The following is a 16972-nucleotide window of genomic DNA, read 5'->3' on the forward strand; positions in this document are numbered from 1 at the left end:
GTAGTAGTCTTGTCAGGGTTTGATAGCAAGGTTATAACATGAATTTGAGAAGTGTATAACCTTTTTCTTCAAGGAACATGTATAAAATTTTAAAAAATGATATGGATTATCTTTTCTTTGAATGTTTGATGGAGGTCACCTAAAAAATTATCTGGGCTTGAATTGTTTTAGTATTGAGGTGGAAGCATTGAAATTGAGAGGCAACAGATTTTTATACTAATTTAACGATTAGATATCGATGTTTTCACATTTTTCTTGAGTCAGATGGTAATTTAGTTTTTATCATTATCCATTAACTCTCTTGAAAAAAAAACTGTAAACTCTTCATGGTAGGTGCATCATATTTTAATTTCTATATTTGTAACTGTGTCCCATTTTCATTTCTATTTTTTGTGCTTTTTTCTTGATTAAGTTTGAGACTTGCCTACTTTAGCAGCCTTTTATATAACTGCTTTTGGTTTTCTTTATCCTTTCACGTGTTTCTTTCAAGTTCATTCGTTTTTACTTTCACATTTATTGTGTGCTTCTCCTTACTTTTGTTGGGTTTATTCTATTGTATTTTTTCCCCTAATTTGATCTGGAAGTTTAGTTAGTTAATTTTTTATCTCTCTTTTTGTCCATACATGCCGACCTCACTGTAAGTATTTAAGAACCTCTTTGGCTGCATTTCACAAATTTTTATTGTCATTCAGAAGCTCTAAGTATTTTAATTTCCAATTTTACAATCTCTTAATCCATGAATTAAAATTTTATAAGTTTCGAACATTTGGTGCTTAGAGAAGTACTTCTTTGTCGATTACTCCTAATTTTACTACAATACGATCACAGAATACGGTCTGAGTTACATAGTTCCTTTGTTTTCTATTGAGGTTTGATTTGTTGCCTTAAAAAATGCATGTTCTAAAGTACAGATCTCTACAGATCCCATGAATACTGATGCAAAAAATTCAACGAAATATTAGCAAAATGAATTCAGTCAATATTAAAAGGGTTTACCTATTACCACTTTCCTAAGGTTTGTGTTGTATCTGTAATATCATTTTGACTATTACTGTCATTTTGACAATGATAAGGATTCAATCCGCAGATATGGGATGTGTTTCCACTCATTAATGTCTTTAGTTTATTTCAGCAGTGGTTGTAGTTTTCAGTGTAGAAGATGTGTACCTCCTTGATTATGTTTAGTCTTAAATATTTTTTTCTTTTCGAAGCTATTTTAAATAGAACTGTTCTCTCAATCTGCTTCTCAGATTGTGCATAGCTAACATATAGAAATATAACATAATTTGTGTGTTGATTCTGTATCTTGCAACTTTGCTCAATTTATTAACCATAAGAGGTTTTGTGTGTGTGTGTGTGTGTGTGTGTGTGAGTGAATTTCTTAGAGTTTTCTACATATAACAGATGTGAATATAGTTTTACTAATTCTCTTTCGATTTGACTGCTTTTTATTTCCTGTTCTGACTGTTCTGACTACAACTTGTAGTATGATGTTGACCAAAAGTGTCCAACGCAAGCATCCTTGTTTTCTTCCTCTTGGGGGAAACGCTTTCGGTCTTTCGCCACTGAGTACTGTTAGCTGTGGGCTCACATGTGGCCTTGAGAAAGTTTCCTCTATTCTTGCTGAGTGTTTTTCTGTTTTTTAAATCATGAAAGGGTAGTGAATTTTGCCAAATGCTTTTTCTGCTCCAGTTGAAATAATCAAGTGTTTTTTTCTTTATTCTGTTAATGTGGGGTGCTACGCTGACCTGTTTTGTGTTGAACCATCTCTGCATCCCTGGGATAAAACTCACCTGACCCCTTTTAATATGTGGCTGATCAGTTTGCTAATATTTTGCTGAAGAATTTTGTATCTATATTCATAAGAATTACTGGTCTGTAGTTTTCTTAGTGGCTTTGTGTGACCTTGGAAACAGAACGAGTTAGGACGTAGTCTCTCCTCAGCAGTTTCTTAGAGGAGTTCAGAAGGGCTGGCATATTTCATCTTTAAATGTCTAGTAGAATTCTCTGATGAAGCCAATCGGTCCTGGGCTTTTCTTTGTTGGAGTTTTTGATTACTGATTCAGTCTCCTTATTAGTTATAGTCTATTCATACTTTCTAATTCTTCTTGAGTTGTCTTGGTAGCTTGTGTTTCTGGTTTCCACTTCATACGGGTTATCTACTTCATCAGTGTGAAGCTGTTCACCATACCCTCACATAAATCCTTTTTCTGTGAAGTCAGTACTAACGTCCCTATTTCATTGGTGATTTAGTATTCGATTTCTCTCTCTTTTTCTTAGTCAATCCAGCTAAAAGTTTGTCATGTCTGTGGATCTTTTAAAACAATCAATTTTTGGTTTTATTGATTTTGTTTTTCTTTTCTCTATTTCATTTATCTCCACACTAATCTTTATGCCAAAAATTGGTTAATGTAGATGAAATGATGAAGAGATCAATTCATCAAGAAGATACAACCATCTTAAATTTACATGCACCCCAAAATAAGACTTTTAAGATTAAAATAAAGCAAAACTGATAATACTAAGAGAAAAATAATGGTCATTGCAGGAAATGACCGACTGTTTTAACTGTCGAAACAGTAGGAATGGGACCTGTGTTTCGGCTTTTGATTTCGTTGGGCGTGTGTTATTCAAGAAAACATATATTTAAATTTAAAATGTCCTTCACTGAACAAAATTTTTAATGAGTGATTTCATTTCCTTTGTACTCAGATGTTAAAAGATTGCCTAAAATATGAGCACTGCACTTCATAAAGGAAACCGTATATGCAGACTCAGTACTGCGTAGCTTTCTTTGGACAATTACATGGACATTTAAAATGGAACTTCTTTAATCTGATAGGATCAGCTGTAATACCCTATATTTTAAACTCTTTCCTCTTTTTTCCAGTAAAGTTGTAAATAAAGACCATCATACATTAAAATCCAAAAAAAATAAATAAATAAAAGCAAGAATCAACTACATAATTTTAAAAAGAATTCACTTAAATATGATACAGGTTAACAGTAACATGATGGGAAAAGAGTTATTACACAAAAGTAAAAGTAACCTGGAGTATTTATATTAATATCAAAGTAGATTTCAAAACAAACATTAATGCTACAGATATAGAGGAACACTTCATAATGGTAAAGGAGGACGTAACAATCCTCAATGTGTGCAACTAATAATGAAGCTTCAAATACATGAAACAAGACTAAAAAGAGAAACAAACGAACCCACAGTTACGGCCGAAGATTACAACAACCCTTCTCAGTAACTGATAGAAAATCAGTGAGACTGGAGGAGGCGTGGACGACACCGCCCACCGTCCTGACCTAATGGAAACTGTGCGAAACTTGATACAACAAAAGCAGAATGCACAGTCTTTTCGAGCACATACAGAACATATACCAAGATAAACCATGTCTGGGCCACGAAATAAAGGTGAATGCAGTTTGAAGGATTAGTGTCATATGAACCATGTTTTCCAACCACAAGACCACGAAGCTAGGAGTCCCTAACAGAAAGATTTCTGAAAAGTTCATATATTTGGAAATTGAATAACACACTTTGAAACAGTCCCTGAGCTAAGAAGGAATCACAGGGAAATTAAACATATTTAGAAATGTAAACATAGAATATCAAAATTTGCAAAGTACAGCTAACAGTTCTTAAAAACTTACAGTACTAGTGCTCATGTTAGTGAAAGAGAAAGGTCTCAAAGCAATAATTTTAGGTTCCTCCTAAAGAAAATAGGGAAAAAAAAAGAACAAAGTAAACTCAAAAAAATCAGAATAAAGAAATAATAAAAAGCAGAATTAGTAAATTGGAACACAGAAAAACAATACAAAAAATCTACAAAACCATAAGCTGGTTCCTTAAAAAATTTTGTTAACATTGGTAAATCTTTAGCCAGATTGACCAAGAAAAAACTGAGAGAAGACACAAATCACCGATATCAAAAATAAAAGAGGGGTTATCACTACATATACAAGAAACACCAATAGAGAAGAAGGCAATACTACAAACATTTTTGAGATAACAAATTAGAAAACTTAGATGACAAATTCCTTGAGAGCCATACAACACTAAAACTCATTCAAAAAGAAATAGATCACTCGAACAATTCCATGTCTATTAAAGATATTGAATTCATAGTTAAAAACCTCCCAATGAATATAAAACTCTAGGCCAAAATGGCTTTGATGGTAAATTCTACCAAAGATTTAAGGAACAAATAATACTATTTCTACACAAACAATTGCATACAATTGAAGAGGAGGGAGTTGTACCTCCCACCTTGTTTTTAAAAGGCAAACATGACCCCTAAATACAAACCATACAGAAACGTTTTTTTAAAAGACCCCCCAGTTATCACTCATGATAAGGGAAACAAAAAACCTTAAGAAACACATTGTACCAAACCTAGTGCTATGTAGTTAAGGACAGCACGTCAAGGGTAGGTGGATTGCCCTCAGGAATGTAAGGCTAATTTTGCATTAGAAAACCAATCGATGCAATGCACCATGTTAATATAATACAAAGGAGAAAACCCACATGATCATCACAGTAGATGCACGAGAAGCTTTTAATAAAATTCAACACCTAGTCATGACTAAAAAACAAAACAAAACTATTTGCAATGTAAAAATAGAGAGGAAGTTCCTCAACCTGGTAAAAGAGGTATAAAAAATCTACATTAACGTCAAATTTTTATAACTTGCTATACTGAAATAATCTTACGCTTAGAGAAGACTTAATAAAGTAGCACAAATGGCTCCCATATGAACTTTACACACCTTCCCCTAATGCTGATATCTTATAAAGCCATACTACCGTTATCACAACTAAGAAATTCACATCAGTACAAAACTATTAACTACCAGCTTTATTTAGATTTCACCATTTTCCCCACTTACGTCCCTTTTCTGTTCCAGGAGCCAAGCCAGTCATCATGCCACCTGAGCCCCCAATCATTCCCTGCCTTTCATGAAACTGAAGCTTTTGAAGCTATCTGGTCAGTTACTGTGAGGAACATCCCTCCACATGGGTCCGTTAGGTTGTCTCATGATTATACAGAGGTTATGCATTTGAGGAAGAATACTACAAAAGTGACGCATCCTCCTGAGAGCGGCAAATCCAGGGATGCAGCCAGCACATCTTATGACTGGGCAGGTGGAGCTCGATTACCGGTTCTGACGGTGTCTGCCAGTTTTCTCTACTGTAAAGTTACTCTTTTAATCTTTGTGAATAATAAATGCCTGGGGAGAGACACTTTGAGACTCTGCAAACGCTGTCCTTCCTAAACCTCTGCCCACTCATTTTAACATTTCCTGGTGGATCTACCACACAGCAATTTTTACTCTTGTGTTCTAATGGTAATTTCATATTTCCTTCATTCCTTATACATTTATTAATTAAAATTTATCTGTAAGGAAAACATATACCTTCTTGACATTTTATTTGTTCAATCATTTATTCTTACAGTATAGATTCATGAATATGTATTTTATTCCTTGGGTCATAATACAATATTATCTTTACTTATTTTGTTACTGAAATTGTTGCAGCTTTCACTACCAGGAATCATGTAAGGTTGGCTCCTGTGTCCTCCTAACATGCCCATTTCTATCTTCATTCATTCATTCATTCATTCATTTACTTTCTAGAACCATGAAATTTCTTGGGCTTATCTTTTATTTTCCCCATTCCAACTCTGGGCTCAACCACTTCTCCAAGTAACCTTGACTCCTTTTCCTTGAGAATGATATTTAGAAACCAAGATCTTGGTGCTAGCTATGATCATTAATGCCACATTTAATGGTAAAAGACATTTTCTCCCTAAGATCAGGAACAAAGCCAGATGTCCACTCTCATCACTTCTATCAAACACTGCAGTGGAGGTTCTAGCCAACATAAGGAGGCAAAAGAAAGAAAAAATACATACGGATTAAAAATGAAGTAAAACTTTATTTACAGAAGATAAGATCGTCTATGCAAAGAATCCTATCTACAGAACAAGACTATTAAAACTAATAAGTGAATTTTGCAAGCTTGCAAGATGCAAGGTCATACAAAAATAAATTGTATTTCTATGTACTTGCAGCAAACAATGTGAAAATGAAATTTAAAAATACCATTTACATCAGAAGAAATACTTAAGAATAAACCTAAAAAATATGAGTTAGACCTAAATATTGAAAATTATGATGCATTACTGAGACAAATTAAAGACCTAAATTAATGAAGAGATACACTGTGTTCACAAATCCAAAGGCTCAACAGAGTTCAAATGTGAATTTTCCCCAAATTCTTTTACAGATTCAACATAATCTCACACAAAAGCCCAACAGCCTTTTGCTGACAAACTGAGTGTAAAACCCACAAAGAAATCTATCTAGATACATTCATTTGGAAAACATTCTGCCAGACCAATCCTAAAGCTCAAAGGCACATCAGTGACCATAATTTTATGTGTGAAAAGAGGGACCTGTCCATTCCCACGCAGGGAAGCAGCAGCAAACGCAGGGTGAGGACGTCCACGTCCCCCACTTCACTGCTTACTTTGCCTAGGGAGAGATCTAGGTTCCCCTAAAGGTACCAGCATCTCTACGTGTGCCTTCATCTTTAGATTTGCCACAACATGTAGAAAAATGGCCAGTAATCATATATCTTCTAAAGTGTACTAATAAAACTAAATAAAAATGCTTGGTCTTACAGACAAATTAACCTCTAACAGGTAAGTTACACATTTTAAGGATATAAAGGCCCTGTAAAAATGCTTGATTTTACAAATTATTTCATAATTTATACTGTCCGAAGCACCAGATTCTTGACTGAATTCATTGAAATAGCTACTGGTATCAACATTCCCATAATTCCTTATCAGTGATACGCTACAACCCCAAACAGACCCAATCACATTTTTAAAGCTTTTTACAGAAAGAGACTCAAAATGTAAGGATGCTGCTATCCCTGCTGTAGTTCTTCAAGTATGTGAGGATGGCTGAGAGCATCAGCGCCTGTGACACCCGGGACACTCAGACGAAACCTGGAGCGGGGTCAGCCTGTGGTCAATTCCACTGTTTATGGAAACTTTGTGAGTTTTGTGGTTATGCCTCTTTATGCAAGACACTTAACTTTTTCTTAAATTAAGCATCACCTATTTTTATCATTTATAACAATTTTAACTCATTTCTCCATAGATGTTATCTACGTTTAGTCACTTCCTTCTTTCCTCACTACTTGTAGACTCTTCTGATTCCATTCACCACACGGCAGCTGCCCAGGTCCCCTACTGTCACCTCTACTCTGGGCCCACCTGGTCCCATGGGAGAGACAGGCAAGCCTGGTCCCGTGGGGCAGAGACAGGCAAGCCTGGTCCCGTGGGGCAGAGACAGGCAAGCCTGGCTTCCTCGATGCTGAGCTAGTTGGGGTCTCAGCTTTCCCCAGATGCTCCCAAACTACTATAACTCATAAACGCAGGGTTGACAAGGATCCGACACTTACCCACCAGTAATTTATACATGGTAGAAACTCAAGAGATATGAGGTTAACTGAAGCCTGAGCAGAAGCATTTAATATGGCACAGCTATTTTAAACACCTAGTTACAAGAAATGCATAGGGAATCACTACGTTCTCTCTTATCATGACATAATACAGGGAGGAAGTACTTGCTTCACTTCATCAAGATTCACGTGATATTCTACCTTTACTTCAGGGACTTGCACAGAATGTGTGGCACAAAGCACACTCCATCAACACTGGCTGATACATGTTTCAGAGAAAAACGTGAACAGCGGAAACGGAAGGACAAATTGAAATTGAAATGGAATTGAAATGGAAGGACAACCCGCACAAAATACCGAGATAAAAATTCTAAGCAAATACTGAATTACATTAAAAAAACTTATGTTTTCCTTTAAGTTTTATATGGGCATTTGAAAATCAAAATTTCAAAATCAGTGTCTGTACTTACAATACCTAAAGTAGTAAAAATAAAACCAAATAAAAATTAAAAAGATAAAACAGACACAAAAATTTCCTGCTCCTGAATTTCAGCAGAAATTGCCGTATTAAAAACAATTCTTGAATTACAATAAAAATAAAGTTATATAATTTGCCGCATACATTTCATAGGTATTAAAGTTCTGTTTCAAATAATAGAGAAGTCCAAAATCAGACAAATAAATTTATTATTTTGTTAAGTATTAAAACTAATTTGCTTTAAATTCTTTTTAAAGTAAGGATCTTTATAAATAAATCTGAAGGGTTCATTTTAAAATTTAAAGCCATAAAAACAAATTTAAAAATTATGATTCTTTTTTCCCTGTTAGTTTTCCTAAAGAATAATTTTACACGGGTCTTTATTTTTTCTGAATCAAAGAAAAAATGAGGAGCAAACTAACAAATTATTGTGATTCAAAAAAGAGAAAAATCAACTGTTTGACCATACTGAATAAAATTATCAATAAAACTTTGTGCTCAGTTCAATACTCAATTAAATGATAGAGGAAAAAATGGAAAGTATCATTATATCATTAAATTTTTCTGCTATAAGTTCATTTTAGCCAAAATGAACCATGAAGAACACTCACCTTTTTGTCATATACATCTTGCCAGTTTACTCCGGAGAAGAAACTGTGTCTCATAATTTCTTTTGCATCATCTGGTCCCCCGCCAAGGCTGTGAGGGCAGGAATAAAACGAAATGAGTGTAAAACATTTATATAAGCCCCGACGCATAACGAAAAGTTGTGTGAAATGTGATTTTCTGTGTGGTCAATCGTTCTTGTGATAAACAGCCAAAAAAATAAAAAGTGTTTGCTGTCAGATCTAATTTCTCTAATATGTCACTAACGAGAATGCGCCTCAGGGCAAGCATGGAACAGGGCACAGGGCGCAGGCTTGAAGACGAACCTGAAACGGGCAACCAGCTCTGGAACTTAGGGGGCGTGTGACGATGGAGAAGTCGCTTAACTTTGGTTTTGTCATCTGCAGAATGGGAACCTTACTACTAGCTGGGTGGATTATTGCAAGGGTTAGAAATAACAGGCAAGCACGTAGCACGACAAGCGGCAGCTTTTATAGGTGACAATTCTACAAACCAAATTTATTTTAGAATGAACTCATCTCGAAAATATACCCTTTTAAACATAGATTGTGAAATGACTAAATTAGAGAAACAACTTGTAGAGCATTGCTAATAGATAAAAACCCAAGGACTATCTTCATATCTCAAATGAATTTCCACGGAAATGAAAATGATGATTTGTGAAATATCATTACAATGTAATTTGCTAAGCAAGTTTCAATATAATTAAAAATAAAAAACTGGAGGTCAAAGTAAGAGCCGGGGCGGAGAACCATTATTACTTTGTAAATAAAACGTCTTAATCCAGCTTCACTTCTCCAGGTTTGTGTCACCCCTCAGTTCTTCGGCGATAGTTTGGCTCTGGACACAGCCATCATTTAATCTGAATTTACCTATACATATAAACGAAGGTATCGGCCATGAACACTATGCAAAGTCTAAGAATATAATCTCAGACTGCCATTCTAGAAACTGGGAGATTCTTTAACACGCGCTTCCTCAAAGTGTGAAACTGTCCATTTCAAAGTCTGATATACAATTTAAGACTTCAAAAGAATATCAAAATATGATTTGCACTAAGATATTAATAAGAACATGAAACTCCAGTATCTGAACGCCAAACTAAAGCCTCAGTGCTATGGATTCTTCATTTCTAGAAACATCACAGAATCCATATTTTCCTACTGTTACTGAATGCAACGTGAGGTCAGCTTTTCCTACAAACTCTGTAGAGGACGATAAAGGTGATGTCAATAGAATGATCATAAAGTACTGGAAATAAGAAATAAAAGCAAAATGGCGGTTGACCGTTCGATAGAATCGACAGCAACAGCAAAGAGAATCAGAAAAAGGCAGGCCGAATGGTAATAGCTGAACAGGAACGACGACGAGGTATGTGATAACGCCGTCTTTGATCATGTTTTCAAAGGCAGTCGGGTCCTTTGTCAGCTCTTTCTCCTGCCTCCCATGATGCTGTCCTCGGCCCTCTTCTCTGTCCTCTGCTGTCCTCGCCATCTCCAGCTTGTCCTGGGCGGCCGAGGACTCCTAGCCTGGACCCATTACCACGGTCCGTCGAGCACCACGCTCCTTCCGGCGGCTCTCGCTTCACCCTTCCTGGGCCCAGTACCAACGCCCACTGCACCCCATCAAGCCACCTCCTCAGCCTGCGCTCCCTCCCCGCGGGTAACTACAACTCCTTGCTCCAAACTAGTCGCCCAAGCTGAACGTGAGGTGCCCGGAGTCCTCCCGCTCTCTCACGGCCCTCCTCCATCACTCGCGAAGTCCTCCTTAGGGCACTGTCACCTCTGCCGCAGGAGAGACCCCGCCCTCGCATCTGGGCCGTTCCACACGCACCCCGCCTGCTTCCTCTACCTACCCCGGCCCTTCACTGCTCTAATCCACCCACGACGAAGCAGCCGGAGTTACCTTGTCATAGCACAAATCTGATTATCCACCCCTTATTTTTAATAATTCAGTGGCATCTCATCCCCTTCTGAATAAAGATTAAATATTTTCTAAGAAACATAAGGTCCTTACAATCTAACATATCAGCTTCATCTCCCAATGTTACCCAACTCATATTCTACACTCTAGTCACTGAACTTCTCAAATGCCACGTTCATTTGCAATTCTAGCTGTTCTTTGCATGTAAATTTCTCTGCATGAACGCCAATGCAAATTCCAACTCCCTTAGGAGCCAGCTCAAGTCTCCCAATCCCCTAGACGGAGCTAATAATTTCGATAGCGATTTCTATGTAGGAGAACCTGAGCACCTGTGAATGTAAGTTTTGCGCCCCACTAACATAGGACCATCTAGAGCAGGGGTCATCTGTCCGTCCTTGCATTCCCAGTACTTTTATGCGGCAGTGGAGGGGCTCGTCACCTCTACCATAAAAGGAAATGGAAGATAACTGAAAACGCCACACCTTCTGTTTAGACGGTATCAACCTCTGGGCGCCAAACGTTAAGAGGTTGCCCTACATACCAGGCCGCTGACATTCTAAATTTACCTCACATTAAGTGCCTACTATGTGTTATTCACTGGGAGCCAGATGACCAAAAAAAGAAAAAAAAAAAAAAAGACTGCGACATAGACATGAAAACCACAGTACGGTTTTGTTCTCCGGCCACTAACGGTGAGGGCCGCAGAGAAAAGAGCTGCCAGTGTCACCTGAAGGGTTCAGGAAAGGATGGGATAAAAATTCACTGCCCTTGAAACCAAGCCAAATATTAGAGCCCAAATGAAGGAGATAACATAGGAATCCTAGCTCTGTAAAGACTGCCTATCAGCACTGCTACCCGTTACGTTAATTGTGAAACCATCACGTTAAATGGAATATACTTCAAAAGCTGAACCAACTGGAAAAATGATGCGCTGTAAACAGATCTGTAAGTGACAGCAAATAGGCACCAAGAAATCTATTTCCGCCCTCGCTCCGCACGAATTTTCCGTGCGCCCTGGGATGCACCGCCTGAGCCTCTCTGGGCCACTGCTTTCTCCTCAAACGGAAGCGAGAGCAGCGTCCACCCTACCAACTTCACGGGGCGCCGAGGAAGCAAAGACGGCGGCGCATAGGAAAACGCCCTGAATAAAAAGGCCACTTTCCAGACGTAAGACCTCCGTCACTAGGATGAGGAAACACCTTTTTGAATGGCTCTTCACAAAAGCAAAAAGGTGGTACTTCATTAATTAGGTTTGCTTATTTCTGCTGACGGTAAAACCATGTTCCTCATAACTTTAAAAGCTAGAAGCATATAATAGAGAGCATCTCTAAGGTAGACAAAGCCCGCATTCTAAGATTCATTTATTTCTTCACCTATGAATTCAGTCTATCAACAAATACATACTGATTAGCAACCATAAACAGAACATTGCAAAAAATATTTTTTTGGAAGGTGTTATGAAAGATCCAACAATATATGAAGTGGTGTACCCTCAAGATACTTAAGATCTAAGAGATTTCAGAAAAATACCAATAGACATACAAAGCTAGATAAAAAGATGAATACACAGATACACAAACACGTATATTAAGGGACATTAAAATAGAAATAGTCACTTCATATATGATTTATAAAATGCACATGTAAATGACTATATAAACAGGAACAAAGAATATCGTAGCTCATTAAGCAAAGGGCTATAGGGTTGTTCAGGTCACAGCTATAGCTACCAGAATAGAAATACGAAGCATATAAAGACTTTTTTTTTTTTTTTTTTTTTTTTGCTGTTAATCCTTTCAGCCCTATGTGGAAAAGTATATCTTCAATGACGAGCAAAAAAAGTCATTAAATATGCTGAGAGAGGCTGAGGTGGGGGGAGAGCAGAGAGACAGGTCTACCCTTTTTATAGCGTGAATCGGCAGAAATATAAAGGCCCAGAGACAAGAAGGGGAAAAAGGGATCTTCTTATGCCCACAAGAGCAAGTACCGGGGCAGTTAAGAAAAAGTTCACTCACAATGTGGATAATAAAACTCTCAAAATCCTTACTTGGTAAAATCTGCATAACGTTTCCAAGTCAGAAAATAGTTGAGGAAATTTTTTAAATGTTCTATATTATGCAGTTAAAAATAAGTCAGTATCTCAGTGGGAAGATGTCTACACCAAATACATAGCTTCTTGGAATTAGTTATGTTTGAATTAATTTCCATATCACAATTTCTAACCACATTCATCAGTAACTCGCTGGGTGTAATTTGTGGCTTACCGTTTATTTGGATCCTTTATCAAGAGCCCTGAAAGCAATGATTTTGCATCTGAAGAGAGTGTTCGAGGAAATTTAATGTCTTCCATTAGTATTAGTTCGAAAAGTTTCTCGTGATCCTGGTTGTAGAAAGGCAACCTCCCACACATCATCTCATACATGACGACGCCGAGGCCCCACCAGTCCACTGCCCGGCCGTAGTCATTATCTTCCAACACCTAAAAGCGAAACCAGTGAAAAGATTACCTACTACACATCGACTTTTAAAGCATTATTTATGAAATGTAAGATTTTTACATAGAAATGAATCTTAACTTTCAAAGCCTATGTAGACTATTTTTAGATCTTGACGTTTAAACTATGAAGCATCCTACGAAAGATATAAATCACATAAAATATTTGAAATGTTCAACATATATCCAGAAATGGTCAGAGTATTACAAAAGGGGTCCAGTTGTACAACCAGTTCTAAGTAAACGAGCGTATGAATGTACTAAGGGCCAAATGAAAACCTCAGCATATCTGCAAACTTTCTCTTAGGCCCACTTCATTTTTCATTCTGGCTCACTGATGGAGGCTGTCAAGTAGCAAATCAGAGCTAAGCCATGCGAATTACAGAGCGTATAATGCGCCGTACACATTCCTGCATTAAGAATGACTAAGTGACACAAATCGGACAGTGAAAGAGAGAAGCGGGCACACACTTGCTGATGCAGACGCGCGCGGGGCATGACAGCCACGAAAAGAAATCCGAAGACGTTCAGAGGCCCGGACTCTTAAACTCTCTCAGGAAATACTTAGCCAACGAAGTGAACATGAAGGTTTACTGTCTGGGTTGTTAATAAACATTGGTATCCAAAGCTTTAGTACCTCACGACGATTTTTTTTCTATTAAACATAAATAATAAAAATCATGGGCTCCATACCTGTATGGTGTGTGTCCTTTGTTTTCCAAAATATATTATGTGCAAAATAAATTTAGTAAGAAATGATATAAAAGTGTCAGGCTTTGTTAGAGCAAACTGTTCAAATCGAAACACGATAACTTGCCATTTGTCCCAGGAAAAATCTGATTCTATCTTTTTATTAGATGTGTTCTTCATCCAATGAAAGTTTCTTCATTTATTTAGAACTTTTGATATTTTATTTTAAGTTACTATACTTAAATCATCTTAAAGCTTACTTTTTCTGATCCTGTTAGCTTTGAGATAAACAGATCAAGAAAACCATATACATGAAATTTATCAATTAAAATAATCTTATAACTGATTATGTAAGAAAGAATCTGATATGGAACAAAGTAGAACTCATGTTCTGAACTTTCTTTGTTTGAAATAAGTAAATATGCTGTTGCCGATTACTCCAATGTGACTTTCATTTAAAATTTACCAATAATTCAATTTCATAGGATTGCACATGATATTTTTGACAGTAGGCACTTAAAGATGGAGCACACAATTTCAAGGAAAAACTACATTACTTAAAGATCTATTTAGTAGTGTTTTCAAATGCTATAAAACTTTTTTTAATTTAATTGTTTTATTGTTTGCTTTGTGGCTAAAGAAAACCAGGGATTGCACTGGCGAGATATGAACACAAGTGCAGTTCCTATGTTTCCCCAAAAATATTCTGTAAATCACAAACTAAGTGAACTCTTTTTGGGGAAAACAACCAATTCTCATTTCCATCTTTAGTCAAAAATATCTCTAATATCTATTTGTTTGAAATGAGTAATGTAAGAACATATAGAAGAAATAACCTAAAGAAGCAGAGGAATTCCACTTCTTTTCTTAAAGGAAAGGCTGCATATATAGTTTTTAAATACTAGTGACTTTTGATTATTCAAGAATCTATCTCATGTCCAACTAGTAGAATGTATTGTTTTGGGCCTTTTGCTACTAGATCCAGGATTTTACCTAATAACAAAAAATTTTAAAATCTAAGTAACCTTTCATTGCATTCCTACAACATCAACAAAACAGTGGCACACACAAAAAACGAGCCAAATGTGGTTTTTAACCTCTTTTTTTCATAAAACCATAAAAAGCATAAAAGCTGGATTAACTGCCTCCCGAATCCACATTTCACCAGCCGGGTTCTCATCCCCAGCTGGCAAAACTGGCAATCCTTTATTTTTGTTTAAATACCTGGTTTGCAGCCAGAAGGGAAAGTGAGTACATAAAAAAAGGGTTTTATTTTTTGAAGAGAAATAAGCATCTGAAAAATAAAACTGCATTGTAAAAGAATCTGTTTGGTAAAATAAAAATGTATTTTATTTAGCTTTGTAAAATGAACACTGATTCTCAAACTAAGTGTTTTTGCTTCTGAACATAATGTACTTTAATTGATATATAGATATAATGCTATACAATTAGAGCTGTTTGCTTTATCACTTTGTACTGAACAAATCTGATGCAATACATTATCTTTTTGACATGTAAACTTAAGCAATGTCGAGGATGAAAACCCTAACGACTCAGCCAGCCTTCTTTATATAAGAGTTTCCTATCAATTAAAAAGAAAGATTTCTGTTCAACTCCTATGTCCAAACAGCTGGAAGATGAAATACACAGTAATATAAATAAAAGTGATTATAATATTCCACATGTGGATAATAACAGAAAACATATTACGACCATTCATACAATACCCTCTCTTCTTAAATATAAATCATTTCAAAACACAATACTTTGAAATATTGTAGAAATTCCAGAGTCAAATTAAAATCTACAGCCTCATTTACATTATTTTTAAAAGATAATTTTTCTCCCTTACTCAAAGCGGTCCTTTTCCTAAAATTACAGTAACATGTACAATTTATATTCTTTATTCTAAGAGTTGCAATTCCTTCCGGCTACCTCTGATGATTCTTTTTCTAGCAAAAAGGCTAATTTACTTGAGGGTTCCCATGAGGGCCAGTCCACATGAGTGGGGAAAGGGAGGCGAAGCAATGGAAGCCCGCACTCCAACTCCACTGCGACACAGGTTGTCACGTGGTGTGGACCTGAAGGCGGATCAGAATCTGCTCCCAGAGAGGTGATCCACTAAAAGACGCGCCCTAAAGACTCAGTCTAAAGAAGGCGTCTCTCTGCCATGAAAACCAATGCCACTGACACCGAGCTACACTCAAGGTGCAAGTTCGGAGGCAGACACGTGGTATCTCCCTCTGTCCCTATTGTTCTCTGTGACCACAGATGCAGCTTTACAACTACATTTGACACAAATGCCCAAAGAGAGCGAGAGCACGGGAGAGGGTCTGGGACACCAAAGAAATGTGAATGCTGAAAATGATGGCAGGTCGCATTAAGACAAGACCCAAACGGTGCACAAACTCTAGGAAACAATGCAGAATGTCAGTTTTTCTACCAGGAGCCAGAGGTCGCTCCAGGTTGCGAGCTAACAAAACCCAAGACTCTCGCTGGTCACAGTAGGTACCGGTTACTATTAAATATTCTGGTAATATTTGATGTAGATGCTTTTGTTTATAATACAACCAGGTAAGTTTAAAAAATCGTCATAAATTGCTCTTAAATGATTACTAATTTCAAAGAATGATATTAAATATTAAACCATGTATTTTAAAATGATACCACCAATTAAAATTACCAATGTAAATATTTATTTGGCTAATGGCCACTTTCAAAAAAACATGTTCATTCTAATATTCTTTTACCAATTAAGCTTTACCGGAAGGCTGAAGGAACACCTCTCAATCGGTTTGCCAAGGCCACACAATGCACCCAAGGCAAGTGATTATAAAGAGACTACGTGTGCCCTAGAGTGGCTTACTGCTCAATCAATAATCCTGACAGAACAGATGGGGGGGAAATTAAACATCTAAACAAACTGTCTGCACACCTATGTTGTGAAAGTAAACTGCGAACTTGGATGAACCAATTTACCACTAATTCGAAAAAAAATTTTTTTTCCCTGCTAACCTTATATTTCAGGTAACTGATACGTGTGTTTTATATATAGACACTTATCTACTTTATCATTTATGGAAATTCTTTATATTTTATTCTTAACATCACAGGAATTTGCTTTAAAAAAAGACCTATAAATCCTGTAATTCAGATTCTAAAATGTATTGCAGCTTCAGAAGTACGTATTTCGTAAGAATTATGGAGTCCATGTTTTCTTCATAAACATATTCTCAACTGCTCTGACGATTCTGAAAGTGTAACTGCC

General features: G+C 36.6%; 1 protein-coding gene across 3 annotated transcripts in view; it reads right to left on the reverse strand.

Moving 5' to 3' along the window:
* Nucleotides 1-16972, reverse strand: part of AKT3 (AKT serine/threonine kinase 3) — a 257309-nt gene that overhangs the window by 12346 nt on the left and 227991 nt on the right. For all 3 annotated transcript variants that reach the window (XM_016151251.2, XM_036235351.1, XM_016151250.2), the window contains 2 exons: nucleotides 12785-12999; nucleotides 8582-8669 (listed from right to left, as the gene is read on the reverse strand). In XM_016151251.2, coding sequence (XP_016006737.1) covers nucleotides 8582-8669; nucleotides 12785-12999 — 303 coding nt within the window. The remainder of the gene's footprint in view (nucleotides 1-8581; nucleotides 8670-12784; nucleotides 13000-16972) is intronic.

The sequence above is a fragment of the Rousettus aegyptiacus genome, unplaced genomic scaffold (assembly GCF_014176215.1).
Source record: "Rousettus aegyptiacus isolate mRouAeg1 unplaced genomic scaffold, mRouAeg1.p scaffold_m13_p_18, whole genome shotgun sequence".
Taxonomy (NCBI): Eukaryota; Metazoa; Chordata; class Mammalia; order Chiroptera; family Pteropodidae; genus Rousettus; species Rousettus aegyptiacus.